The sequence below is a fragment of the Aureobasidium namibiae genome, assembly GCF_000721765.1.
Source record: "Aureobasidium namibiae CBS 147.97 unplaced genomic scaffold scaffold_7, whole genome shotgun sequence".
In the NCBI taxonomy this organism is placed as follows: domain Eukaryota; kingdom Fungi; phylum Ascomycota; class Dothideomycetes; order Dothideales; family Saccotheciaceae; genus Aureobasidium; species Aureobasidium namibiae.
The window spans coordinates 331,602-356,751 of NW_013581202.1; the positions used below are offsets into that span (position 1 = coordinate 331,602).

The window sequence follows — 25,150 nt, forward strand, 5'->3', positions numbered from 1 at the left end:
GCGTGAGAGTATGTAGCGCGTGCAGCTACTGAAATCACAGAGCAGTTTCGAGAAGCTGGGTAGTAATCATTGATATTCCTCAGCTCTCCTTGTATGCAGTCCTAGTCTCAATTATGCTGTCCCTATTGATGACGGGGACCTCTGTTGAAATCCTCGTTGAGAGGAGCGTGAGACTTACAAAACTCAGCACACGGAAAAAGAGGATCACACCCTGACGACGTATGCGGATCTCGTGCTCTACCGTTCTTGGTCATCGACATATACGTCTCGCATCCAATCCCCGTTGCGGATATACCCTGCTACCCACTACTATGGAACATATCAAATGTTGTTACGCGGATCCTTTCATTTCGTCTCCACGACCGGCTCCTCTATCTCGGACTCGCATCCCGACCATTGAATCCTTCAAGCGGACGAGGATCCGTACACTGCAGAGCTCACATTGCAAGAACAGCGTTTATGCACACGTCCGTCTCCGCAAAGATACGTATCTTGCAGGCTGGCTGGAGAATGTCGCCAACAAGCTTAATCAGAGCCGGAGGGAGTGGGCTCCGCCCGCGCAGATGTGTTGATGCAACGGTCTGGCGGTCAAGCGGCAGTCCTCAACCAGGGATGGGCAGCAGACGGGATCCTGCCTGTCGTTCTTGTACTAGGCGAAGGATTTGTTTGGTAGGCGAAGGATAGGACACATAAGCGCAACGAAACACAACCTATGCGAGTCGCGCAGGCGCGTCGACGCGAGGCTCCAACTCATCAAAAGACTGCGGCTCTCAGCCCCTAATGTCCATGCCTGACATTGCAACCACGTAGTGACTAGGCTCTAGCGCGCAGTTGAAACTCCACACACACAGGAGACAGGAGCCTCGTTGCCGCCACTAGGGAGGGCCTCAGTCTGCCATTTCAAAGTGCCGACGGCGTGTGGATATTGGGTCGGCATGGGCAAACCAAAGGGTAGAAGAACCGATTCGAACTCCGAGATGTGACGCACGAGGCTCTATTAATGATGGCAGAAACTCCATAGTTACGTGCAGACCACCTCTCTCTCGCGTGCGGCAGCATCCGGTTAGGGCAATACTATGATATGCGATCCGAAGGCGAGTGGGCGTGACAGCAGCATGCGGTCACCTTAAGACCATGAAGTATAGGTTGACAGAGGGCTAGACTTTTCCAGAATGGCCAGAACAGCATGGCCCTTGAATTAAGGTAATTATTGACCAGATGGGAGTTGAGACAATGACAGAATTTTCTCAAGCAGCGTGATGACGAACGAGCTGACAATGCAGGAGGATCCAAGTCGGCTGATGGGAATCGATCGATCGGACAGGGTCAAGACAGGAAAGAGTAAATTGATAATGGCATTGCATGGTCTCGTGCTGGTAGCAAATCTTAGCCATGTACGGAGACAACGGAGCACAAGCGTGTCGGGATGCTATCGTAAGTGAGCGGCATATATAGTAAGGGAGTAGAAGATGGATTGGACATGATGGCACGCAGTGAGGACGATGATATGTAGGTAAGCGGGACACATGGTCGAGCACAACGGTGGCTCGTTAGATGTGTTTATATGGCACGAACACTCTTGAAGCCAACGATTCATGCAGCTGCACATGAGTATACCAAGTGAATGACCAGATAGACGTGATTGTTGGCGGGTAGACAGCAGTGAGCACCGTGATTGCCGCGACAAAGTGTGAGAGGGGATGCACTGGCCACAAACGCGTCATGCTCCAGAGTCCCGCATTGAAGTTGGTGAACTTTTTGAACCATACCTACCTAGTATACTACCGAGGACCTCTCGTCATTGATATCCGTCCACCATGGGCCTCGACGATTTTGAAAAGGAACTAGCAGCCAACAAGACCAACGAGTCTGAAAGCAGGCGACACAGCAGCAGAGACGACGACCGACGGCGTCACAGCCATCACCATCGCTCGTCGCGCCATCATGACTCGGACTCCAGACACAAGCGCCGTCATCACCGCGACAGAGACGATCAAGACGGCCGAAGAGACCGACACTCCAAGCGCAGGCGCAGTCGCTCGCCTCGCCCAGCTCGGCCTCAGGAAGACGTCGCTGAAGAGGACGACTGGGTAGAGAAGGAGGCCATGACTGCACCTCCAACAGACGACGCCCTCGATGCACAAATGGAAGCTGCTGCCAGCACGAACCTCAAGCGCGACACTTGGATGGAAGCTCCCTCGTCACTCAACGTCGACTACGTCCAGCGACAGCGTCCCAAATCTCCACCCTCGCAGTTCGTCTCTGCCAAAGACCAACTTGACCGCAAAATACATCGCCAGGACTTGGAACAACTCGCAAGAGACCTAGAGGAAGACGATGAAGAGGTACAAGATGCTCCACTTGTAGACGATGAACCCATTCATCACGACGTAACATACACTTTTGGCGACCAAGGTTCTCAATGGCGTATGACCAAGCTGAATGCTGTCTATCGTCAAGCCAAAGAGTCAGGTCGGCCCGAAGACGAAGTTGCTGTCCAACGCTTTGGCTCTTTGAGGGACTTTGATGACGCCCGTGAAGAAGAACGTGAGTTGGACCGCCGCCAAATGTACGGACAGGACTATGTTGGTCTCGAAAAGCCCAGTGGTGAGTTGTATGCCGAGCGCAAACAAAAGGCTGGTCTGCACCGCCAATCACCAGAGCCTGCTGCCAACCTTCCCGTGCCTAAACCTGCAAATCAGAATCAAGGCCAAGTTATGGACGAAGCTCCCCCTCCGACCACAACCGTGGCCCTGGATCAGACCGCTCTGAATAAACTCAAAGCGCAATTGATGAAGGCCAAGTTGCGTAAAGCACCTAATGTGGATGCTCTGGAGGCCGAGTATGAAGCTGCTGCTACTGCTTCTGCTGCCAACAACAAACAATCAGATGTAGTCGTCCTGAGCGCTGTCGAGAACCGTATGCTTGCTGGTGGCCGCGGAGGTGAAGTAAAGCATATCGAGAACAAGCGTGGCCGCGAACGTGGTCACGTCGAGGAGAATGAGGACATGAGCATTGAAGATATGGTCCGTCAAGAAAGACGCACCCGCGGTATGGCTGGTGGTGAGGGCAAAGCCTTCGCGGAGCGTATCGCGAAAGATGCAAAGTTTACTGACGATCTCGATTACATGGACGAGAATGCCGGCAAGCTGGCCAAGCGAGTTGGCAAGTCTGAGATCAATCTACGCAATACGGCCATTGGGGACTTCCAGAAGATGCAAAAGATCCTCGACTCATGCCCATTGTGCCACCATGAAGATACGAATACGCCTCCAGCAGCACCTATACTCTCACTAGCAACGAGAGTTTACATGACTTTGCAAACAGAGCCCGAGCTCGCGACTGGCGGCGCCGTTATTGTGCCCATCCAACATCGTCTCAATCTACTAGAGTGCGATGACGACGAATGGGAGGAGATTCGAAACTTCATGAAGAGCTTGACTCGCATGTATTACGAACGCGAAAAGGGCGTCATTTTCTATGAAAATGCAGCTCACATGCACAGCCGACGTGGCCACGCAGCGCTCTTCGCAGTGCCAGTACCTCTGCATCTCGCTGACAACGCGCCTGCTTTCTTCAAGGAGGCTATCCTCAGCGCCGATGAAGAATGGAGTCAGCACAAGAAACTCATCGATACTCTTGCGAATTCGCAACGTGCAGGATATGGTAAACAAGCATTCAGAAAAAGTCTAGTCAAGGAGATGCCATACTTCCACGTGTGGTTCAACTTGGATGGAGGGCTAGGTCATGTAATCGAAGACGAGCGCAGGTGGCCCAAAGGCGATCTTTTTGCAAGAGAGGTCATCGGAGGTATGCTGAGAAAAGGACCAGAGATTATCAAGAAGCAGGGAAGGTGGATCAGACAAGATCCTAGAGTCGAAAGCTTCCGGAAACGCTGGGAGAAGTTCGATTGGACGAGCGTCCTAATGGGTTAAGTTCAAAAAGCACTTAACTTCCTTTTATATCTTAAGTGTCCATGTTCGATGTGTACCAGAAGGGGCTGGATTACGAGAACACGAGGGAGCTGCGATCTCGACAAACCGACTGGTATAGAGGTCGGATACCTGAGGAGGAGACATTCTTAGAGGTGCATGATGATTCGGGCTCGAGTGTGAGTTGGGCGTCTGGGTCTGAAGACTACATACGTACATCGGAGTCCTGATCACTACATACGATTTGTCTGCTATGCATAGTTGCGCTGCCAAAATCTCAACCACTGACTCTGATTGTCACCACGCACGATATCTGCTATGATCATCTCAAGCCCAAGAAACATTACCTATCGCGTGTATATCCAGAGGTCGTGCTCACAAGCCACTCAAATCAATCTGCATGCTCCTTGCATGTGCTCGGAAGGTCACTATGGTTGCAGGGATCCAGTTGTAAAGCGAATCATTAGGTGGCGTGTTCGCCCATCGTGCCTCGAATTTGCCCCAGATTCTTTTCGATGTTGGCTGAGGACGACTCACCCACAACGGCGCAACACGGTCTCATCGAGTCTCCGAAAGCATCACCCTTGCCGCCATCCACCACCAAAGAGTGGTCATCCTTTGGCGGAACTTGGTGGCGCCATAGGATCTTGTGTCAGACAGCAAGTTTACTCTGCGATCATGTCTCTTCAACCTTTCTGGCGGCTGGGTGGCCTCAGAGCACTAGTCACCTCTGCGACAAATCAATTACGGACGTTTTCTTCGTCTCATGCGGCCAAGGGATATTCTCTCGACCCAGCCAAGCGACGTGCACAGATGGACCGATACAATGAGGCGAGAAGACTCAAGCGCCAGACCGATCCAGAATACTTGAAGAGGGACAGGGACTTCGACCGCGAGGCAAGCAGGAAACGGACAGAGGAGCAAAGAAAAAGCCACATGGAACTCATGCGCAACAATAACAAGAAGCGCTACGCTCGAGATCCGGTCTTCAGACTTGGCAAATTCTTGCATCAATCGTTGAGAAATCACGCGTGTTTCAGGGAAAAGTTGCCATGGAAGTCTCATTTGCCTGTTCAGTACGAGCACAAGGTCCTGCATTCATGCAGCAGATGTGTGGTGACTAGATTTGGAGGAGCGCGAGTCTGGTTAGTACTTTGATGAGGTCCAGACCGCTGCGATTTTGATTGCTGCAGCGTTGCAGCTAGCATAATTACTCGTCTGTGATTTGCTTCTCGACGGTTTTGAGCTTAGCTATCGGCAAAGGCCGTTATCTTTGTCGCTACTCAGTGTTGTTCATCGTGCTAACCACGTCTTCAATTCAGGTGGAAACAACGCCAAAGTGCAGATAGCCAGGATGAGCAAGGACACAAAGACGAGAAGTATCTATGTCACAAGTGCTATGTCACAGGCCCAGAAGCCATGCCCGAAGGTTACGAGGATGTGACGACTGTCGCCGAGACCAAGGCGCGCATGAAGGAGCTTGGCCATTCACGAGAAGAGTAGCTCTACAAACACACAGGCCGATTGTCTAGTCTCGAAACACAAGGTACAACAGAGATATATGACCTGCTTGAAAGAGAAAACACGGATCAAAGCCGAGAAATAATTCGTCTATGTGAAAGAGAGGGGGGGGAAAGAGAAGAATGACAATCTAAGACTCGATAAGCTGTACATCCTCGACGCCAGCAACGATCGCGCTCGCACTGCCATAACACCTGATCAAAATGTTGAAATTGCCACTGAACCCATTGTTCACCGAACCACTGCCTGTAACACTCTGGAACGCCGCATCGCCGTTCTTGTACGATGTCTGCGCAAACGAAACTCCGAAACCGTTGGAATCGACAAAGTAAACTTGCAGACTGCAAGAGGAACCATCGTTGGGCAGACCGTTGGGGTAGTTGAGCAGCAGGCCCATAGACATGCTGTACGTCTTGCCGGACTGTGCGGTCGCGGGTTGCTGCAGCAGAGCAGCTTGGTTGTTTGAATCACCGCCAGCGGGGAAGGTAAGAACCGAGACATAAGAGCCGGGGTTGCCTTGGATGGCGAAGGTGGGATTGCCCAGGCGGAACAGAGCCCAACTTGAGAAGTCGCCTGTGCCAAAGTTGCCGTTGGTTAGCATGTTGGTGCCGGTTGTGCTTGCTGCACTTGCAGCCGAGGATGTTGTCGACGAAGGACTGGAAACAGTAGCGGCAGCTGTGGTTGCAGCGGCTTGAGCAGCAGTCCCGGCATCTGAGATGGAAAGCTGGATGTTGCCAAAGCCCAGGACGAAGCTTGCTGCCGAAGAACTGGCGCTGTTGCAGTAGGTGTCAATCATGAATCTGCCAGTGAAGCCTTGCGAAAGTGTGCCAGAAGCAGTGTCGGACAGAACGGCACCGCTTGCAGAGGCAACGCCGTATTGCTTGAGGATCATGCTGTCATCGCCGAGACTGTACTTGACAACGCAAGATACGCCAACGGGAAGGCCGGTAGGGTAGTTGATAAATACATTGGCATTGAGTTGCCAGTCAGAGTTGGCTGGGATAGTGACGTTCTGGTAGAGCTGACCACTCGCGTTGTCGTTGGCAGCCAGTGCATACTTGACAAGTGCTTCGTAGTTCGAATCACCAGCGAGAGAAGCTACGCCAAACTTTGTGCCAAAAGCACGGGCTCCGTGCCATCCAGTGGTGGAGCCTTGGTTGAAATTTCCGTTGATGATAATGTTACTGCCAGCAGAGACATTTTTTGTGTTAGCAGACGGTGAAGATGTCGGACTCGAGTCAATGGTACTCGAAGATGTTTGGATGTCAGATGACGAGCGGGTCGAAACACCGGTGGGAGCCTTTTGGTTGACGGTGACGCTGGTAACAGGATCCATGGGGAACATGCTTGCAGAAAAGGTGCCAGAGGCTGAAGATGGAGTCGCCGAGGAAGTGGAAGATCGAAGAAGTGACGAGCTCGAGGTAGAGAGTTTCGAGGATGCGCTTGAGGTAGGAAGTTTGGGTGAGGCGCTTGAGGAGATCTTCGTTGTTGATCTGGAACTGCTGCTGCTCTGCTTAGTCGACGCAGAGATCGGTGTTGACTTCGGGCTGGTGACGCTTGTTGACTTGGTAGTAGCCTTTTGTGAAGTCGACATTTTCGATGATGTCGAAGACTTCAAGGTAGACGACGGTTTGCTTGAGACACTTGTCTTCTTAGTCGAGGTCGAGCTCTTGATCGAAGACGATGCTTTCGTCGAGATTGAAACCTGTTTCAATGCCGTTTTGATAGAAGATGTCGACTTTTTCGTAGACGATGTGGTCTTTCGTGTCGAGGATGTGATTTTCTTGGTGGACGATGACATCTTCTTGATGCTTGTTGTCTTCTTTGCTGCGGCGACAGAGGAAGAAGAAGCAGAAGCCTGGATGCATTTGCAAGCATTGCTGACTTGGGCGACATTCAAACCCTTGACGGTAGACTTTGAATTCTTGCTCGAAAGCCATGACTTGCAGTAAGTGATTGGCTGCTTGTTGCTGTTAACCACGGTCTTGACATCGTTGGCATTGCAGGCTGGATTCAGTCAGTAAGTACTTCTCCGTCTTGGTGTCATGCAGAAGCGACATACTAGTAGCAGCTCTGGGTGAAAGTTGCTCATCGAGAGGAGCAGCAGATGCGTAAGGAAAGGCGAGAAGAGAGAGGCAAACGAGAGACTGAACAGTTGGAATGTGCATGTTGAACAGGAGCCGGACCCGAAGTGGGCGAATGTGTTAAAAGAAAGAAGAGCCGGACACGAAGAGAGAGAATGGATGCGGAATCCAAGGCCTGGTCCAGAGAAAGAGAGCGAACGTATGGGAGATAACGAGAGAAGACAATCGGACTAGGCAGTAGATACCCACGTGTCGAGGCGGCGCCATGTCTTATAGCGAACGACCTCTCCACCTACCGTTCAGGGTGACGAACACAAATTCAGCACGTTTTTGCAGCAGTTGAAGCCAAGAGGAACTTTCTCAGCAGCAAAGAGTCAAGACAAAACCGGAAGTAGGCAAGCAGAAACGAGACTGGAACCTATAAAGCGTTTTGAACGTTGAGGAGACGGCAATTGAACTCAGACACATGGTCAAATACTCAAGAAGACTAATTGGTCGGGATACTTTATTACCATCAGATATCGACAAAGACGGGAAGCCTAGGACGACCAAGTGCCGCAGCGGTTGGACGAGACGATGAATGTATGATGGTGGATGATTGCAAGAAGGAAAGTGCTGCGGAGAGGAAGAAGGAGAGATGAGCTCTCCCCAGAAAGGCTTGGCGGCGCAGGTAGCAGGTCGTCACTCGTGGCTGGATGGCTCTTTCTGTCTCGTAGCAAGACCATCTTCGGCAACAACGGTTTTTGATTCTCCAGCGCCAGACTGGGCTGCGACTCAGACGAACGGCACTCGCCATAGCTCCCCCTCTTGCTCTGTAATTCTCTCGGACCGGACCTGACCGTTCGCTCGTTGCAAAGCTGCTTCACCAAGTCGGCCACACCCTCTCCTGCCAAATCATCCACACTCGTCATGGCTCTTCTGTCTAGCGCCCTTAACATCTTTGGCGCTGTGTTATTGGCACATGCGTACGTTTCTCAACTCGCCGTCGGCGCCGCCCGTCTTACTCCCGACTGACTCGCTCTACAGTGTCTACAGTGCCCATGAACACTCAACCCTAGCCACACTCGCCGGCCATCCTGCCGCAGCTCCGGCTCACTCGTACATAATCCCAACAATCCATCTGCCGCTAGACATCACACTCGAGACATTGGTCGCCGTTCTGCTGCTCTGCGTCGGCATCGTCATAGGCAGCCCGGAGTTGAAGCCCATCCAATGGCGCGTCTGGGCTGGCAAGCTGGAGAAGGACAAGGCTTCAAAGACTGAGACCATTAATGGAGATCCATTGGGTCCTAGGGGAAACCCCTACGCCGCACTGGAGCAGAGACAGGGCTTCCTCGACATCAGAAGCCAGCGCACCGAGTTTGCCGAATGGGTCAAGAGTGGCAGCAGCAAGAAGTGATGGATCAAAATGTCTATATACCCAGCATGAGTCTTCGCTTGCCATGCATGAAGCTTGTCTCCATCAGAGGAACACTTTACGTCCTTCCTAGTACGATTCAATCAAGCCCATCTGAGCAAGCCTTGAGTCGTTCGTCGCACCTGTTTCTTGTTCAGTGTGTAGAACGTGGTGCTTGTGCCGTCGTAGACTCTGCCGCGGCCTGTCTTCTCTGTTTCCAGAGGCTGTATTGTGGTTGTGCTTTTGTTGTTTTGTTGTGCCTTTGGTGACGCCTAACTGTTTCAACCTCCTTTTGATATGGCCACCGCATCTTCGGCGTCGTCGATGCCTCTGTACTCTCTCAAAGCGTTGTGTACTGGTTGGGGCATCTCCAGCCAGTCGTTCCAGATGGCGACCACCTTGCCCTTGACTAGAGCTAGGGGCACTGGGCCATACATTCTCGAATCGCGCGAAGCCGCCAGATTGTCTCCGACCGTCCAACAGTGACCGACAGGAACCTGTTACCGTCCGTGTCAGCAAAATCGGAGGCCTGTTCAGAAACACATTCTTACCTGTATCATAGTGCCATCTCCCTTGCTGGGGGTGTCTCGAAGCACAAAGTCGCCTGGCATACCAATAACTCTTTTGATGGTTGTAAGCTCTCCCTGTATAGGATGCTTGTATGACACTATATCACCGACTTGTATGCCACGGCCGCGTCGGTACCATTTGGAGATGACGACGCTGGTGCCGCTGGCATTCAGAGTGGGAAGCATTGAAGGCCCCCATGTTCCAGTCCAGCTATAGCCGTGGTCGAAGAAGATGTGTACACTGAGGAGGATTGCGAGTCCAAGACCGAGTCCCTCGCCTGCACCGTTCAAGAAACGATTACCTTGGCTTCCTGCTTGTCGAGATTGCTGGACGCTTTTTGGTGTTCCTGAGATTGTATATCCGAAGATTGAGGTCGAGATATTTCGCCGCCGTAGTCCGGTCGTGGGTATCCTCGTACGAAAGCCACCGTGGTGTGCGAGCAGGAGTCGTCGCAACATGGCAACCTGACCAGCACTGTATAACGAATCCAAAGTCGTAGGAAACGCGATCATGCATGATGCATCAAGCCGACAATCGTCACAAGCTTGGACCATCACCACGACATTTTTCTGTCCACCAATGTCTTTCTTGAACCAGACTTCTCACAGCAACCTGCTAACCTAGAAAAAAGAGACATGACACACTCGACTACTCAAGATCAAGCGACTAAGCTAGACTCTGCGATTCGGGAGCTCATCACAACTTATGATGAACTGAACTCAAGTCTCGTCGATGAATTATATGAAGAGCCAAGTGCCCTTGAGTTCATGCAGTATGTCGCCAGGAATCGGCCGTTTGTTGTAAGAAAAGGTGCTCAAGACTGGACGGCCATTGAAAAGTGGGACTCACATTATCTTCTCAATGTCCTTGGTGACAGCCTCGTCAATGTAGCAATCACTCCATTCGGGTAGGTGCTATCGATTCACTCTTTCCTTTCCTTTCCTTTCTTGATCAACATCGCTTTCCTCTGCACTCTCTACATTTTCTCATTCTAGTTCCCTTTCCACCATACTCGACCGATTTCCTGGTGTTGACACGCAAGAAGCAACGCAGATGCAGTTTTGCAAGAAGATGATGGTTCACTATCCTACGTCAAGCCACTTGAACGGCTCGAGCCTTTCGACAAGGTCATCCGCTACATCGCAGAACAAGAAGAAAATCCGTCAGTATTGACACCCATCAAGTATGCTCAGACGCGTACGTTTTCTATCTCTCTCTCCTTCGCGAAGAATCACGATATTGAAGACTTCCAGAAAACGACAACCTTCGCAACGAGTATTCCCCTCTTTTCGACGATGTCCCTTCCGATATACCCTTTGCTCGCATCGCTCTCCGTAAAACACCCGAGGCTGTGAATTTCTGGCTCGGCAACAGTCTTTCCACCACATCTCTTCACAAAGACAATTACGAGAACCTGTACGTTCAGGTGCGAGGCCAAAAGCACTTTGTCATCATGCCCCCCACAGCTGCTGCTGCTGTCAACGAGCAAAGCATTCCTGGCACCACATATGTCTCAACCAGCCAGGACGAGACAGCGGACCTGAAAGTGCAGGATTTGAAGCATGTGCTTGATGAGCCTGAATTGATCGTTCCAGTACCAACGTGGGATCCGGATTTTCCTGATGTTAGACCGACGCTGTACTCGAAGCTTGTCACGCCATTACGAGTCACGCTCAACGAGGGTGATATGATGTATCTACCTGCCATGTGGTATCACAAGGTCGGGCAGAGTTGTGGTGATGAGGGTTACTGTTGTGCTGTCAACTATTGGTAAGTGACAACGCCCGATTGAGATTCAAGACCTACGAGAAACGCGGCTGATGATTTCTCTTTAGGTACGACATGGAGTTCTCTGGATCGTTCTGGGCTTCCAATGCCTTTGCTCGCGATGTCGCCAGAGCGGTCAACAAGTAGAACGTACATTGTCAAGGTTATGTGCCTCGAGGCTACGCTTGAATCCATCGCAGGCTGCAAGACACTAGCCGGACACGGACGATGTTATTAGACACTGGTTGCACGTTTCAAGCTGTATTCTCACTCTCTCAGTAGCTTGACATCAACAGGAGGGTTGTCTGCTGTATTCGATAGTTGTCGTAGAGCTCAGAGGTCGAGTCTGTAGCGAGGGACATGGATATAAACCGATCCCCTCTGGTATGGGTTCAGCTCAGTAGATATTCGTGCCTCTGGGCCGTCAGTTCTCCGCTGATAGTGGTGCTTCGGACACGAGCCGAATCAAAGATCGGTTCATCGGCCTGTACGGAAGGAGGGCTATTGGATGCGCTAGCTGCATGGGTCTTTGTTGCCTAAAGCCTTGCAAACACGAAGGAGCTACTGTTATGCATCACCGCACTTGCAAGTCTTGTAGCCAGGAGTTGAACAAATACAATCTCTTCTCGAGGACTAGTGAAGACCCTCTGTATTTTGTCATGGAGGAAAGATGACGCTTCAATAAACACCTAAAGAACGACCAGCCCAAAACTAATCACAACCAAACCCAAGACAGCCGCGATAAACAACAAACAGCTTCGAGCTTTAGTGCTGCGCCACCTTCCAGCCTTCCTTGATCATCGACTTTATAAAGTATGACACACCAAGCAAAACACCACAACCAGCAAGCGCGAGACCAGTGAAGAAAGCGCATCGGACACCCCATATCGCATCTTCGAGCGTACCATCGTGAGCCATGACTGATACCTCGACCGTGCCAGCGATACCCAAAGCCAGCGAGATTGAGTAGTTGACCATGGTGTTTACTAACGAAGCCGCAAGACCTTGGTGTTCGCGAGGCATATGGTTGGACAGAATGACAGTGGCGGCAGGGAAGGACATGTCCATACCGAAAGGCATGATGAGGATGGAAACAAACATCTGAGGCCAGTAAGTCTGATGCACAGGCATGAAAGCCGAGATTGCTTGTCCGGCGAAGAAGGCCAGCATGGCGATTAGCATTGTGAACGATACGGGAGTGTGTGTAAGCATGAAGCCTGTAGCACCAGCGGCGATGAGTCCGCAGACCAAGGCGGGCGTGAACTGTGCAGACACATTGAGCGGTGACAAGTGGCGGAACTCCTCGAGGAAGCGCCATGAGTAGTAGATCCAGATACCGAAGCTGCCCCAACCGATGCCGATCAGAGCCATGGTATAAGTGACTGTTCCGTTGAAGGCGGACACAGGTAGTAGCGGAGACTCAGCCCGACGTTCAACCCAGAGGAATGCGACCAGTACCAGCACGCCAATGATGAGGACAAAGTACACGTGAGGCGTGGACCACCCGTACAGGGGTCCGTTGTTGAAGGCGATGTTGACGAGTACCAGGCCGATGACACCCAGCGCACTACCCGTCCAGTCAAACCCAGGTACATTGGTGACGCCAGCGAATTGAGCCTCCTTGGCTAATTGTTTGGGCACGACGAGCAACGAGAATGCTGACAGGGCGAATGCTGCGGCACCATAGCTCCAGAACGTCCAGGGCCACCACGTGGTCTGCGAGAAGAGAGCTCCGAAAAGCGCACCGATTACAAATCCCCAGGGTGCCATGGCCCCGAACAGCGCAAAGGTGAGATTTTTCTTGATGCCAGGAGGGTATGCGCGGCCAAGCAGTGCGAGAGCGTTGGGAGCCAGTAAAGCGCTGCCGATACCTTGCATGCCTCTGCAGACGTCGAAAAAGATCTGCCTGCCGACGTAAGCACTGAACCCGGCGAATCCGGACCAGATTCCAAGAAACAGGTACCCGAACACAAACACGCGTTTGTGACCGAGGATATCACCCAGCCGTCCGGCGATCAGGATAAATGTACCAGTAGTGAGACTGTATGCCGCCGAGAACCAGGCTTCTTGACCAGGATTGTCGACACCTAGTCCAGAGGCTATAATCTTGACCGGAGCGATGGCTTGACCCAGACCTGCAAGACACATGAACTGTGCCAAGACGACAACTCCAATGAACATGGCCTTGATTGAATCGTCAGCAGGAACCAAAACATGAATCGTCAACAGACTGACCTCGTGAAGCCCGCCAATCTTGAGTTCCGGGTGCTGTTCATCCGGTCCCGACGGAGGCGGAACCATGTGCTCTATAGACACGTTTCCCAGAGCCTCATAAGGTTCCAGTTTCCCGGCAGCTTGGAGTAACAGAGAATTCGTTGAGTTGCGACGTCCATTCGTGTATATGGCGGGGATTTGTGGAACTTTTTCCATGCTCTGTGTAAGCCAGCTCTCAGTAGCCAGTAGTTCGCTGCGAGAGTTCACAGAGACATGCTTTGAGTTATGGCGGGATGATGACGCGGAAGGTGCTACAGGTGTATCCAGAGGTGATACCCGGCCATCGTTGGATTCGTGATACGTTGCACTGATGACGGGGTCCTTCACATCTCTGAGGTCCTTCAGAAAGACTGGAAATTCATCACAAGGCGATGGCACCTTGGTGGAGGCTGTCGAAGGCTGCATCGAATTAGCAAACAGCCTCAGCATCAATGCTATGTCGGACTTGATACATTGGTGTGGAAGCCTGGCTCGGGGCTGACTTTGCCCATGTTTACCTGGTTACGTCTTGCTGGGCAGATGTTGAAGTGTTGTTTATAGTGTACAAGGAAGAATTTCAAGTTGTAGGAGCGGGAAGAGATTGAAAAAACAGAGAACACAGATGAGCGAGGCAGAATATAGAGATAGAAAAGTCCAAGGCATGCCCCTCTTTTGTTCCCACAATCCCACTGACTTCCCACTGCAGTAGCACACCTACCGATGCATATCTCACTTACATGAATTCATCGTAGGTTCAGGTTCATCAGCAGGCAATCTCGATTTGGAAGCGGGTTGCCGCAGGCTGTGGGCATCTCGACCCTCTTCCATGATTAGACGGGACCATGCAGACGATGCAAGGAGCGTCACGTAACTGGAGACGAGAGGAATTAGGCATCTGGAGGAGGAGAGCCGAAGTCAAGCAGGAGTAGCTGGGATGCCATGTCCCCAATCTGCAACTTGGAAGAACCACAGGTAGCTAGAGCCAAGGGCATGGTGGAAGCCCGAAGGAATTTGATCGCTTCCAAGCTTCTGATGGAGACATGCATATGCCGCATACCTTGGCACGATCCCGAATTGGAAGTGGGTGGATATCACAGAAACATGCTTTCCGCTCTCTTGACAACTCCTCTTGTGCACTGCAAGCACCAGAGCTTGGGCAGCCACAAGGCGAAGATTCAGGAAGCCAAGCTGAAAACCTGTCAGCTGGGATACCAAGTAGTCAGGTATCCCGCCAAGCTGAACGCCATTTGAGAAGCATCTGTGTCGTCACTTGTAAGCGGGACGTTGTTGGTCGATAGGTATGGTCGTTCTTGACACCTGCCGACGCGTTTTCTCACGCAGACCAAGCACAGCCCACAGAGCGGCGCATGTCGCCTGCTGTTGCTATGATATGCTGTACGACGACCAAGACCGGGGCATCGATACGTCGAACACGTCGGTGTGAGATCTGCCTGGCCTGTAGGAGGCGTCGTGTGCCTTTTCTGGTTCGCTTCTCTTCCACATTGGGCTGAGGTCCACCAGATTTAGGCTTCGTCGAAACCGACCACATGCCAAGAGTCCGAAAGCCCAAAGCCCTCCTTCCAAAACATGGTGGAGCTGAGCAAGCAAACCATGTTGACCATCAGCCATCTGCTCTATATTTGCATTGCTTCATGCGAAAGAATACTCGAATACAAGTGAACGAAAAGTTTATCCTTCATATGGGTCTTTGCATCCAAACAAAGCAACAAAAGATCATCTGGCTTCTGTTCGCGGCTCATGCTGGGAAGCCGAAGACCCGCGAGTGGATTAGAATGCTCCGAGTCTAGTACACCTGCATGAGACTTTGCCAATAGCTCCGGACGTGTGCTTATATTAGATAGTGCTTGCTTTTTTGTCTTTCTCACGGTACGTGTCAGCCCGTAAGGAACATGCAAAGCCAAAGGGCACTGAGTTGTTTTGCACCCACCGCATCGAGCTTCGCGATTGTAACAGTCCAGACAACACGGCAGGGAGCATTGTGAACTGCCGCGAAATCATACCGTACGTCCTCGCCTCCCGCACAGTTCGTATAGCTTCTCATGGCGTGCACTTTGGAAATATCGAGTCTTGTAGAAGATGAGGTCGAGTGTTGTTGATTGATGAAATTATGGACAGGGTTGTACCTCTAGCGTCGGGAAACGAGGCCGAATGCGACAGGACCTGAATTGATTCACTAATCAGCCACGATATCGCTTTCATTCTGAACGTTCGATCAAATCCTGAGATTCGAGGATGGGACATTGACATCCAACCGCATGCGAGTTGGTCAGTGGTCGATCATGATTACCCTAAGCTTCACTATAGCTACTACCGCCCTCTACAAATACTGCTGAAAAGAAGGGAATGCAAAAGTCTGCACGATGGTGCTGATGAAATTATTACAGGACCTTACTGCCAAAAGAACACATTGCTATTGGTCAAAACCGCATCGCGTAAATCGGCCATCTCGTCGAGTATTTTCGACATGAAAACAAAGGTCATCACAACGACATGGACGACGTCAAGTGCACAAGTGCCCATCACATTATGAGCAAGTACCACAGGTAGCCATAGATTATTAAGTTCACGATACAAGTATGCATTGGAAGAGAAAGTAGGCACAAAAATCATTAACTGATAACACTAGAATACACAGAGTAGGAAAACCCGCGGACTGATCTTCTAGATCAATGCCGCATGAAACACACTCCCTCCAATTATTAATTGTGTCCATCTCCTTGCTATGTTGCTGGCTGGGGTATAACGTATCTTTTCATGTCCTCTTCCTCTTCGCGACCGTCGTGCGGCAGTGGTATCATGACGGTAAAAAGCATCTCGAAACAGAATGACCAAAGAAATCAAGCATCAGACGCGATTCTTTAGACGCGGCCCTGGAAGACAGGGTTGTTCTTGCCGAAGAAGGTGTTGCCAGAGGTCTCACCGGTGGTACCGGTGGTGGTGGTGCCTGTAGTGCCAGTAGTGGCACCAGTGCTTGTGGCATCGTGGAAGGCACGATCAACCTCACCACCGAAGTTGCCAGCACCAGTGGAGCCCAGAGGGCCCTCACCAGCACCGTAGTGGGATGAACCTTGGTGGTATCCGGTGGTGTTGGTGGTGTTCTGGTCAAGGCCAGAGCCAAGAGTGTTGCCACTACGAACGGGAACCTGACCAGTAAGACCAGCAGTGTTAGATTCACCGTGGTAACCAGTGCTCTGAGAGCCATAGCCAGCGCCCTGAGAGCCGTAGCCGGTGCCCTGGGAGCCGTAGCCAGAGTTGCTCGAGGTGTTGAGACCACCGCTGGGTCCGGTGTCAGAGGATCCGTCAAATCCTGAGCCGTACTGGTTGGTGCCGAGGTTGTTGGGACCACGGACACCCTCCTGGTTGACACGGTGAGGCTTGCGGGAGATGGCGGCCATCTTGGGGAGGTTGGAAGTCTCTCTAGCAGATCCAATGCTGAAGATGGGGGACTCCCACTTGTCGCCCTTAGCGGCAAGGTCCTTGTACTCGGTGGCCTTGGTGCTGATACCGCCGGGAAGGGAGATGTTCTTGAAGATGCTGTCGTGCTGGGTGACGGCCATATTGACCTTCTTGTCGGCAGCAACCTCGTCCTTCTTTTGCTTGCCCTTGGTGAACTTCTGCTGAGCAGCAGTAGCGTAGCGCTGGTACATGTTCTGGATGTTCTCGGGGTCGGGGTTGTTCTTAGCCTGGGCCTCGGCTCTCTTGGCCTCCTGGTGGACGCCGTAGAGGAGCTCATCGAGCTGGTGGATGTTGTCGCGGATCTGCTTCTCAGCGACCTTCTGGATGGCAGGACGCATAACCTTGAGGAGAAGAGGCTTAAACATGTTGAAGAGAAGCTTGTGGTTGGACTGCTTCAGCTTGATGTTGATGTTCTTGATGTCAACGTGAACGGTGTTGACCTTGAAGAAGTGCTTGCCATCGGTCTTGTCAGCAGTCTCCATAGCGACCTTGAAGCTCAGACCGGTACCACCGAGGAAGATGTCCATGACACCCTTGTCGGTGATGCTGGGGAAGCCCTCCTTCTTCTTGATGTAGTAGCTGACATCGCGGAGATCACACTGGATACCCGAGACGGAGAGCATGACCTTGTTCTTGTTCTTGCTGGTGATTGACTTGCGTCCCCAGCGCCAATAGTTGTCGCTGCCGAACTCCAAGACGTTGGGGGCAAGGTTGTCACCCTCAAGGACAAGGTTCTCGACGACGGCATCGATCATGGGGTCGGAGTACTCGATACGAGGAATGGGGACGTAACGGATGGACTCGAAGACACCAGGAAGGATGACCTCAGTCAAATCCTTGACAAGGTGAGGCTTGAACTGGGCCTGACCGTTCTCATCCTGACCGAGGTCGAGGAAGAGCTTCTGGACGGCATCACCGAAGGCAACGTTCTGCCTGTCCTGGTTGAACTGGTCGATGTAGAACTTGAACTCGTCGGCGATTCTGTCGGTGTGGTTGCGGTAGCGGTCACGGAGAAGGAACTCGCCCTGGTCGTAGAGCTTGTTCCACTCCTCAGTGGAGTCGTCCTGAAGAACGTAACCCTGCTCCTTGAGGCACTTGCGGATGTATCTGTTCATATGGGTGAACCAGCCCTTGAGCTCGGGGTCACTGTCGGCATCACGGTAGATGACGTTGATGGACTCGAACATGTCATCGAGGGAGGTGCCGTTGGCGAAGCGCTCGATGAGGGTCTTGAGGGTTGTCAGCATCTGTTCGTTATTCGTCCTGAACTCTAGCACATACCTTGAGATCAGCTTCAGCCATCTGCAAGCTGTCGTCGTTGTGGGCACCTTTCACGGTTCCCTGGCTCTGGGCAGCCAGGTTCTTAGTGTGGCCAGAGTACTGCTCGGCAAGACGAAGGAGAGTATCAATGGCTTGGTGGTCTGTAAAGATGGTCAGTAACTGCAAGTAATGGTTGATCAGAAGGATATGACATACAGTCCTGGTGGCCTTGGATCTCAACGACCATCTTCTTCAGACGGTAGATGCCCTGCTCGCGGCGCTCCTTGGGGAGCTTCTCCTTCATGTAGTTGTTGGTGCGCTCTCTAGCATCGCGAGCACGCTCCTGGGTCTCCTCGGGAACATTCTCACGGGCTTGCTGGTGGAGACGGTCAGCACCCTGCTGAAGACCCTTGGTGGCATCGACACCAGAGTTAGTGCCCTGCTGTTGGTCGCGACGAGCAAGGTCAGCAACATCGGTGGGGTCACGAGAGCCGCTGGGGTGGGCAGCCTGGGTGGCGTCGCCGAGAGCACCCTTAGCTTGCTCTCTGTTAAAGGGCTTCTGCTCGTTGTACTTGGACTTGGCCTGGTTCTTGAGGTTCTCCTTTGAGAGGTCAGGAACATCGTGCCAAGTGTTGTCCTCAGCAGGCTTGTCAATCTGGTTTAGCTCGTCCTCGGAAGGGTTGACCTTGTTGGCCGCCTTCTGAGCAGCATCACCGGCCATGTCTCTGAAGAGAATGCTAGCATCGCTCACTGAAGGCTTGTTAGCCGCGAACGTGGCAATTAGAGAGACTTTTACTTACAGAGCTTGCGGAATTGACCGTTGGAGAGAATGAGCGTGCCGAGGGTGCGCAGACCGTCAAGGGCCTCATTGCCGTGCTGTTTGGCAGTGTCCTTATCGATGGGGGCATTAGGGGTGCCAGCATTGGCGCCGTTGATCTGCTGGGTTTGCCAAATGAAGTCCTGAAGGAGGTTGCCCTCGTTCTTGGTCAAGAGCAGAAGCTTGGCCTGCTCAACAACCTCGCGCAAATCACCAACGAGCTTCTGACCCTCTGTCGAGAGCTTCTTTGAAGGGTTCGAGAGCGGTCGCGATGCGAGGGCGCTGTTCATAGCAACGTCAATCTGCTTGTTTGATGGGACCTTGCCATTGGTGAAGGCTGAAGCGGGCGCATGTTAGCACGACGAGCACTGAATGTTATCGCATCGATGGCAAGACTCACCAGAGAAGATTCCATAGAGCTGGAGCTTGTTGTTGACATCTTGCTCCTTGATCTTGGTGTTGGTGGGAACGTTGACTGACGCAGAGGGCGCCATGATGAATTACTGTGGTGGGTTGTAGGGTATCTGAGATGTGTCTGGGGGGTATCTGAATGTGAGAGAGATGAGGGAGGTCGTGATCGTCAATCGGGTAAAATTAACAAAGTAACGTGGCTGGTATCGTGGAAGGGGGGTATCTAAACTGCAAAGGAGAAAAGACGTGGAATTAGGATGGTGTCTCTGCTGCAAGGGAAACACGATGGGTTTTGAGAGAAGGGCGCATTGCTCTCTCACCTCCTGCATTACATCATGGCCGCTCGCGCCTTCCCCGAAACGGGCTCGATGATCGATTTACCTTTCTGCCGCTGATCTGCGTCACTAGCCATCATCACCACCTTGGTTTCCCCAGATACGTCGTTGCGCCAAGTCGACAGATTCCAAAGGTTTTGAATTCATCCCGAAAGGATGAGCTCCCTGCCATGGCTGGTCACTCTTTTGGACTCGTTCGCCATACGCGCACGTCGTGTGCTGTTCTGACACACCACTCAAGCACGACGAAGGGGGCCAAACAGACCACTCCATGCACGAAGACAATCCGCCGCGGGCGCCACGTCCATCATCGTCCACCCCCCGCTTTACTCTTTTCCTTGTTCGACGGTTGGACAACAAGATGAGAGAGGCACGTGAACTTAAACGGTGAGAGAATGGTCGACAGCGGGCTGAGGTTATTTCCAAGAGCCAACCCGCTGCATTCCAGTGTTTGCGCATTCAAAACAAGCAGCTTTCCCAGCATGAATGCTTGACCAGTGAGCATAGACAGGCCTCGGTCGTCCACGAAAGAGTCCAGCATGAGCATGGACCCCATCCACTTTGGGGTAGTTTTGATCCTCGCCGTCCCACAACCGCCATACCGGCATGGTTCGATCAGGCAATACCACGCTGCTTGAGGGTTCTCGTATAAACATCTGTTCATGCTTTCCGAGAAGAACTCTACCGCTTCGATCACAAATGGTAGAAAGCCACCAGCCACAAATCGAGGACAACAGTGGCTTTGTGCGGCTCTTTCTTCCCCAAAGATCGTCTCCACTGTTTTCTCAATGACGTCGTTATCAACAATTATTCGATTACGACTCGTGTGTCTCAGAGTCTTTTTTCTGCTGCTAACTTGCAAGTCTGCTTGGCTCGCGTACACGCGGCTTGTGGACCATGGTGGCATGGTCACTTGATAGCGCCCTGCTTGCCTTGGAAGTGCCCTTGCAAAGCAGTGGCGCATCCTTGATTTTCCAACCCCTTGATCCTTGGGGGTCGTCCCGCCCGATGCAGGGCTTTGCGCATGATCATCGCGGGAAGAAAGTATCACCGTATATTAAGATTTGCATTACATTTGGTGGTGTCCGCCTTTCTCTTCCACGTCAGTCGTTTGATGGTTGGAAGAAGGTAATAACATTGTCGTTGTCACCTCGGACGATATATGGTGTACTATTACACAGAAGTTCGCATGGTCACGCAAGCCGGCGTGCTGAATCCTACGGTCCACCTTACGCTACCCATGATGATTATCATGAAGCTCAAACCAGCAAGCACACTTACCAAGCCGTACACATAGGCGTGTCGCCGTCGCAAGGATGGCAATTCCGAAACCCACGTACTGACAGTGGTTGTACAGCCGCAGAATCCATCCATGACGCCTTGCAAAACTTGACAACCAACCCTACCCCCACCAACCAAAGCACCAGCAGTCGAGGTGATGGGTACATGCTGGATAGAGTAGCACATGGCCTCTACAGCGCATCCAAACACATTGACGGCGAAAGTTCCCAGAGGAAAAGACCCAGCGATCGGGTTGAGTTTGAGTGACGCATAATAGCGAAGGAGACAACCGACTGGCGCAAAGACCAATGCGAACAGGACCTCACCACGCCAGACCTCGTTCGCCCAGCTACCACGACTGGACGGGCTGGAGGGCCTATCTGGAGGCCATATGGATAAGAAGATGGCACCGAGCCAGCATCCCCAAGCGAGGACTACAATCAGTGGGTCGAAGAATCTACGAGTGAGCCTGAAGGGCAAGGTAGGTGTGAAGCGATCCAGAGCAAGAGCTAGGTGTGCGCCAACCCTGAGAGCAGCCAAAGAGAGCGCGACAGTGTATATGATGACTGCAAGTAGAGCCATGAAAGAATATCCGCCATTGCGATGTATCGTGGATGTAAACGAAGGAACCGAGGAGTATGGATGGTTCACAGGAGTCGGTAGGTTGTTGGAGAGAGCCAGAAAAACGTCGCGCATGAAGGACGAAAAGGAAGTGAAAGAACCGCAGAAGCCTGTAGCCAGGCCGATATACAGCGGGATCGTCTTCTTCGTCTTTGCATGCGCCTTTTTGGCAGCATCAAGATCTGTTTTTTCTTGTTCCAAGGCCTTTTCTCTTGTGTGTGCATCCATGTTTTCGAGGCCCCATTCTTCACGGAACAATCGCCTGTCTTCTGCCAGGAAACCCATGACAAACGAGCCGCCAACGTTGGCCCAGAGCACAGGGGTGACCAGAGGAGCGCCAGGGTAGAAGGTCAGCCATTGCATACCCAGTCGGGCGAGGGTACCCCATAACGAGAAGAAGACGAGATGCGAGACGATATAGACCTGAGTCGCAATCGGAGACCTGGGACTTCTCTGGGGCGACGAAGGCGGCGATGACGAGTGTCGTGTCCGAAACGAAGGAGGTGTGGGCGCGGATTCTACTGACTCGTCTTCGAGGTGGGCATCTCGGTGCCAGGCAGAGTCATCCTGTCTGGTTCGCACGGGCGCAGGTGCATCGACCTCGTTCAACGAGTGCTGGCTATGGGGCGGCGAGGCTTCGTGTCTGCGGCGCTCGGGTCTGGAGGTATGGCGCTGCGGGATGCGTGCAGGATTGTCGCCATACACGGGGTCACACGGATGCGATTCAGCCTCGGGCATGCCGTGTCACGACAGGAATATGTGTAAGAGATGATCGAATCATGGCTCATCAAAACAAGAGTCCAGCCGCACTGATTGCGGTTTGCAGAACTGCCTGACGTCCTCCAGCGACCGGGCCGTGCCTGCCTCTTCGGTATCCACGGCCCGCAGCTCTTGCCTGCCCTTGCCCCAAGCGTCCATGACCCCGCCATTGATTGTTGATAGCTTAGCTGACACCTTTGTCGGCGACGGCCGCCCTATCGAGCCATCACATGCCTTGTTCGGCCTTCTTATCTGGGTTCGATTTGAGCAAACTAGACGCCTGCTTCCTCTCCTTAGCCAGCCTCCTTGAAACTGTGACTGTCTTCTCTCTCGAACACTGACTTGCATCCATCCCTCGTCCTCTCTGAACCGCCGACTTGCTCTCACAATCAACCATGTCGTCTCTACCGTCCAATGTCCACGTATCCCAACATCCCTGTCTCCGCGCAAAGGTCTCGCAGCTCCGATCGCAATCAACCGGAGCTCGCGATGCCAAACGTCTGATTCATGACATCTCAACCATGCTGGGCTACGAAGCCTTGGGATCTGCTCTAAAGTCTACACAACAAGGCACTGTATGAGCTTCCTACCATTCCCACAGCAGTTCACTGGACTAATCGTGTCCCATCGTACCCGTAGGATACATCTCCACTAGGCTACGAGTTCTCAGTCGACGCCATCTCGCCTTCTCATGTATCTCTCGTACCCATCCTACGTTCTGGCTTGTCAATGGTAGACGGTACGTTATACATCCACCACTACTCCGATTGAGAAACCATCTGACCTAAACTTCAAGCCCTCCTCTCCGTCCTGCCCGACCCAGTCCCCGTATTCCATCTAGGCATGTACCGCGAAAAGACCACCCTCCAACCCGTCGAATACTACAACAATCTCCCCTACCACTCCGCAACAACCACATCACAGCAAACCACTCCTTCGGACACTGCAATCCTACTCGATCCCATCATCGCTACAGGCGCTACGGCGAGTGCTGCAATCGATACGTTGAAAGATTGGGGTGTCAAGAGGATAGTCATCTGTAGTGTTTTGGCTAGTCACGAGGGTTTGGAAAAGGTCAGTCGTGTGTGGCAGGAGGGTGTAGAGATCTGGGTAGGCGCAGTGGATGCGGGTACAGATGCCAAGGGGATGATCAAGCCTGGTCTTGGTGATGTGGGTGATAGACTCTTCCTCACTATTGGCAAGTGAACGTATTAGATAAATACTTTTTTTCTTCCGTTTTTTTGTTGATTGTGTTTTCTAATCTCTGCGTTGTTTCTTCGTCATCTTTTTGGTCAGCTCCTCCTCTCGAGTGATGCTTCTTCTTTGTTTATTTTCTCTCTGAAAGCCATGCGTCTGCTTCCTCCCAGATCTTCTTGTCCTTGGCCGTGACCAGACTGTCAGGAGCGCTTGCAACAGCAGCGTAGACCTTTTCATCCTATTAGTACAGCTAAAAGTCATGTTGCGTGACAAAACTTACCGAGTCCCATAGTGCGAACGCTCTCTGCAGATCGCCCTGGAAATCAGTGGCATGGGGGAACCACTCGTTGGCTCCCTTTGTCTTGACAGCCTCGCGTGAAGCCTCTGCAGTAGGATCGCTCTGAGCCGATAGTTCATCCAGGTACGACTTGACCGCAATGCCGAGAGCGCAGTCTACATCATTCAAGAATGGCAGACTGTAAATCTTGTTAGCTTTTGAGTTGTCAACACGATCGAGAACTTCACTTACCCGTAGCTTATCTGTGCCAGATCACTGGGGGCCATATCGCGATTCACGTGGTAGTTGGCCAGTAGACCGAAGAGACTCATCTCAACCACGTTGCGCAAGCTACCACGCACCGCAGAAACCATCGATGTGTAAGCAAGCAGATGTCTGCTCAGAGGTCCAGTGAATCCAATGCTCTTATGGCGAAGTCCCGCGAAGCAGGCTACTCTACTGACCAGCAGTGTGTTGCGCTTGTCAGTTTCAGAACCACGTTGAGGAGAACCGTTGTAGGGGAACATGTTGTTGGAGTTGAGACGATTCAAGCGGAGCATTTCGAAAGCAAGAAGTGTCGGCTCTTCCAGATCCTGCTGGTTGTGACGTGCGAAGGCGGTTTGTAGACATTTGCCGAGAGTACTGAGTTGATGGTCCTGCTGAATGTAGCCACGCAGTTGAAGGAATCTCCACAACGCATTTGATCGCACCTCTTGAGGAGAGCTGAGCGGACTGGACTTTGGTGTGACACTACTCTTAGCAAAGTCCGAGTCTTGCAAGCTGCCAACTGCAAAGGCCAGAGACGACACATCACGTTCGAGCTTGGTCGCCTTTGCTGTGATTTGTTCAAGCCGCACATTCCACCCAGAAAGCATCGTCTTCGGGTCGGAAGTATCTGCGACGTTCAGTGTCTTTGGCGCGCTAGGGTTGAACCAGCATCTCAGGTGAATCTGCTTGTGTTGGTAGAACCGAGCAAGCGAGTAGGTGAGAAGTGATAGAGCAGATATCCGCAGAGGAGTGAGCTCTTCAGACACGAGCTGACGATACACATCGGCCTCGCCTCCGTCAAGGGGTGGTCGCTCGGTAATCTCGTTAGATGCTATCCAGCTCAGCACTTCGGGACCGATGACACCACGTGACAGATATGCGAATGCTTCTTCTGGCAAGCGATTACCCATGATGTTATTCAGAT

The 25,150-nt window shown here is 52.2% G+C and overlaps 10 protein-coding genes across 10 annotated transcripts; 5 read left to right on the forward strand and 5 right to left on the reverse strand.

Annotated features, from left to right (window-relative positions):
- Window positions 1–1,817: 1,817 nt before the first annotated feature.
- Window positions 1,818–3,935, forward strand: M436DRAFT_45311 (uncharacterized protein; the record flags this gene model as incomplete). Its single annotated transcript, XM_013572559.1, has 2 exons — window positions 1,818–2,034; window positions 2,125–3,935. 2 exons carry the CDS (start codon window positions 1,818–1,820, stop codon window positions 3,933–3,935), a joined length of 2,028 nt encoding a protein of 675 aa, XP_013428013.1.
- A 675-nt stretch (window positions 3,936–4,610) lies between these two features.
- Window positions 4,611–5,090, forward strand: M436DRAFT_45591 (uncharacterized protein; the record flags this gene model as incomplete). Its single annotated transcript, XM_013572606.1, has 1 exon — window positions 4,611–5,090. One exon carries the CDS (start codon window positions 4,611–4,613, stop codon window positions 5,088–5,090), a length of 480 nt encoding a protein of 159 aa, XP_013428060.1.
- Window positions 5,091–5,583: 493 nt separating this feature from the next.
- Window positions 5,584–7,621, reverse strand: M436DRAFT_45318 (uncharacterized protein; the record flags this gene model as incomplete). Its single annotated transcript, XM_013572562.1, has 2 exons — window positions 5,584–7,460; window positions 7,516–7,621. The coding sequence occupies 2 exons, from the start codon at window positions 7,619–7,621 to the stop codon at window positions 5,584–5,586; spliced, it is 1,983 nt and encodes a 660-aa protein (XP_013428016.1).
- Window positions 7,622–8,446: 825 nt separating this feature from the next.
- On the forward strand, window positions 8,447–8,936 carry M436DRAFT_81200 (uncharacterized protein; the record flags this gene model as incomplete). The annotated part of the gene is made up of 2 exons (XM_013572816.1): window positions 8,447–8,502; window positions 8,564–8,936. 2 exons carry the CDS (start codon window positions 8,447–8,449, stop codon window positions 8,934–8,936), a joined length of 429 nt encoding a protein of 142 aa, XP_013428270.1.
- Window positions 8,937–9,301: 365 nt separating this feature from the next.
- On the reverse strand, window positions 9,302–9,751 carry M436DRAFT_16164 (LexA/Signal peptidase; the record flags this gene model as incomplete). Its single annotated transcript, XM_013572388.1, has 2 exons — window positions 9,302–9,430; window positions 9,485–9,751. Coding segments are annotated over 2 exons (396 nt in total), but the record flags the coding sequence as incomplete, so codon positions are not given.
- Window positions 9,752–10,138: 387 nt separating this feature from the next.
- Window positions 10,139–11,417, forward strand: M436DRAFT_45313 (phospholipase A2; the record flags this gene model as incomplete). Its single annotated transcript, XM_013572561.1, has 4 exons — window positions 10,139–10,410; window positions 10,549–10,700; window positions 10,757–11,273; window positions 11,339–11,417. 4 exons carry the CDS (start codon window positions 10,139–10,141, stop codon window positions 11,415–11,417), a joined length of 1,020 nt encoding a protein of 339 aa, XP_013428015.1.
- A 618-nt stretch (window positions 11,418–12,035) lies between these two features.
- Window positions 12,036–13,451, reverse strand: M436DRAFT_45562 (MFS general substrate transporter; the record flags this gene model as incomplete). Its single annotated transcript, XM_013572602.1, has 1 exon — window positions 12,036–13,451. The coding sequence occupies one exon, from the start codon at window positions 13,449–13,451 to the stop codon at window positions 12,036–12,038; it is 1,416 nt and encodes a 471-aa protein (XP_013428056.1).
- A 2,951-nt stretch (window positions 13,452–16,402) lies between these two features.
- On the reverse strand, window positions 16,403–19,571 carry M436DRAFT_45066 (uncharacterized protein; the record flags this gene model as incomplete). The annotated part of the gene is made up of 6 exons (XM_013572508.1): window positions 16,403–16,611; window positions 16,678–18,229; window positions 18,282–18,421; window positions 18,477–19,010; window positions 19,061–19,414; window positions 19,478–19,571. 6 exons carry the CDS (start codon window positions 19,569–19,571, stop codon window positions 16,403–16,405), a joined length of 2,883 nt encoding a protein of 960 aa, XP_013427962.1.
- Window positions 19,572–20,996: 1,425 nt separating this feature from the next.
- Window positions 20,997–22,463, reverse strand: M436DRAFT_72182 (uncharacterized protein; the record flags this gene model as incomplete). Its single annotated transcript, XM_013572734.1, has 1 exon — window positions 20,997–22,463. One exon carries the CDS (start codon window positions 22,461–22,463, stop codon window positions 20,997–20,999), a length of 1,467 nt encoding a protein of 488 aa, XP_013428188.1.
- A 416-nt stretch (window positions 22,464–22,879) lies between these two features.
- M436DRAFT_63141 (PRTase-like protein) lies at window positions 22,880–23,690 on the forward strand (the record flags this gene model as incomplete). The annotated part of the gene is made up of 3 exons (XM_013572655.1): window positions 22,880–23,059; window positions 23,124–23,223; window positions 23,281–23,690. 3 exons carry the CDS (start codon window positions 22,880–22,882, stop codon window positions 23,688–23,690), a joined length of 690 nt encoding a protein of 229 aa, XP_013428109.1.
- Between the last annotated feature and the right edge of the window lie 1,460 nt (window positions 23,691–25,150).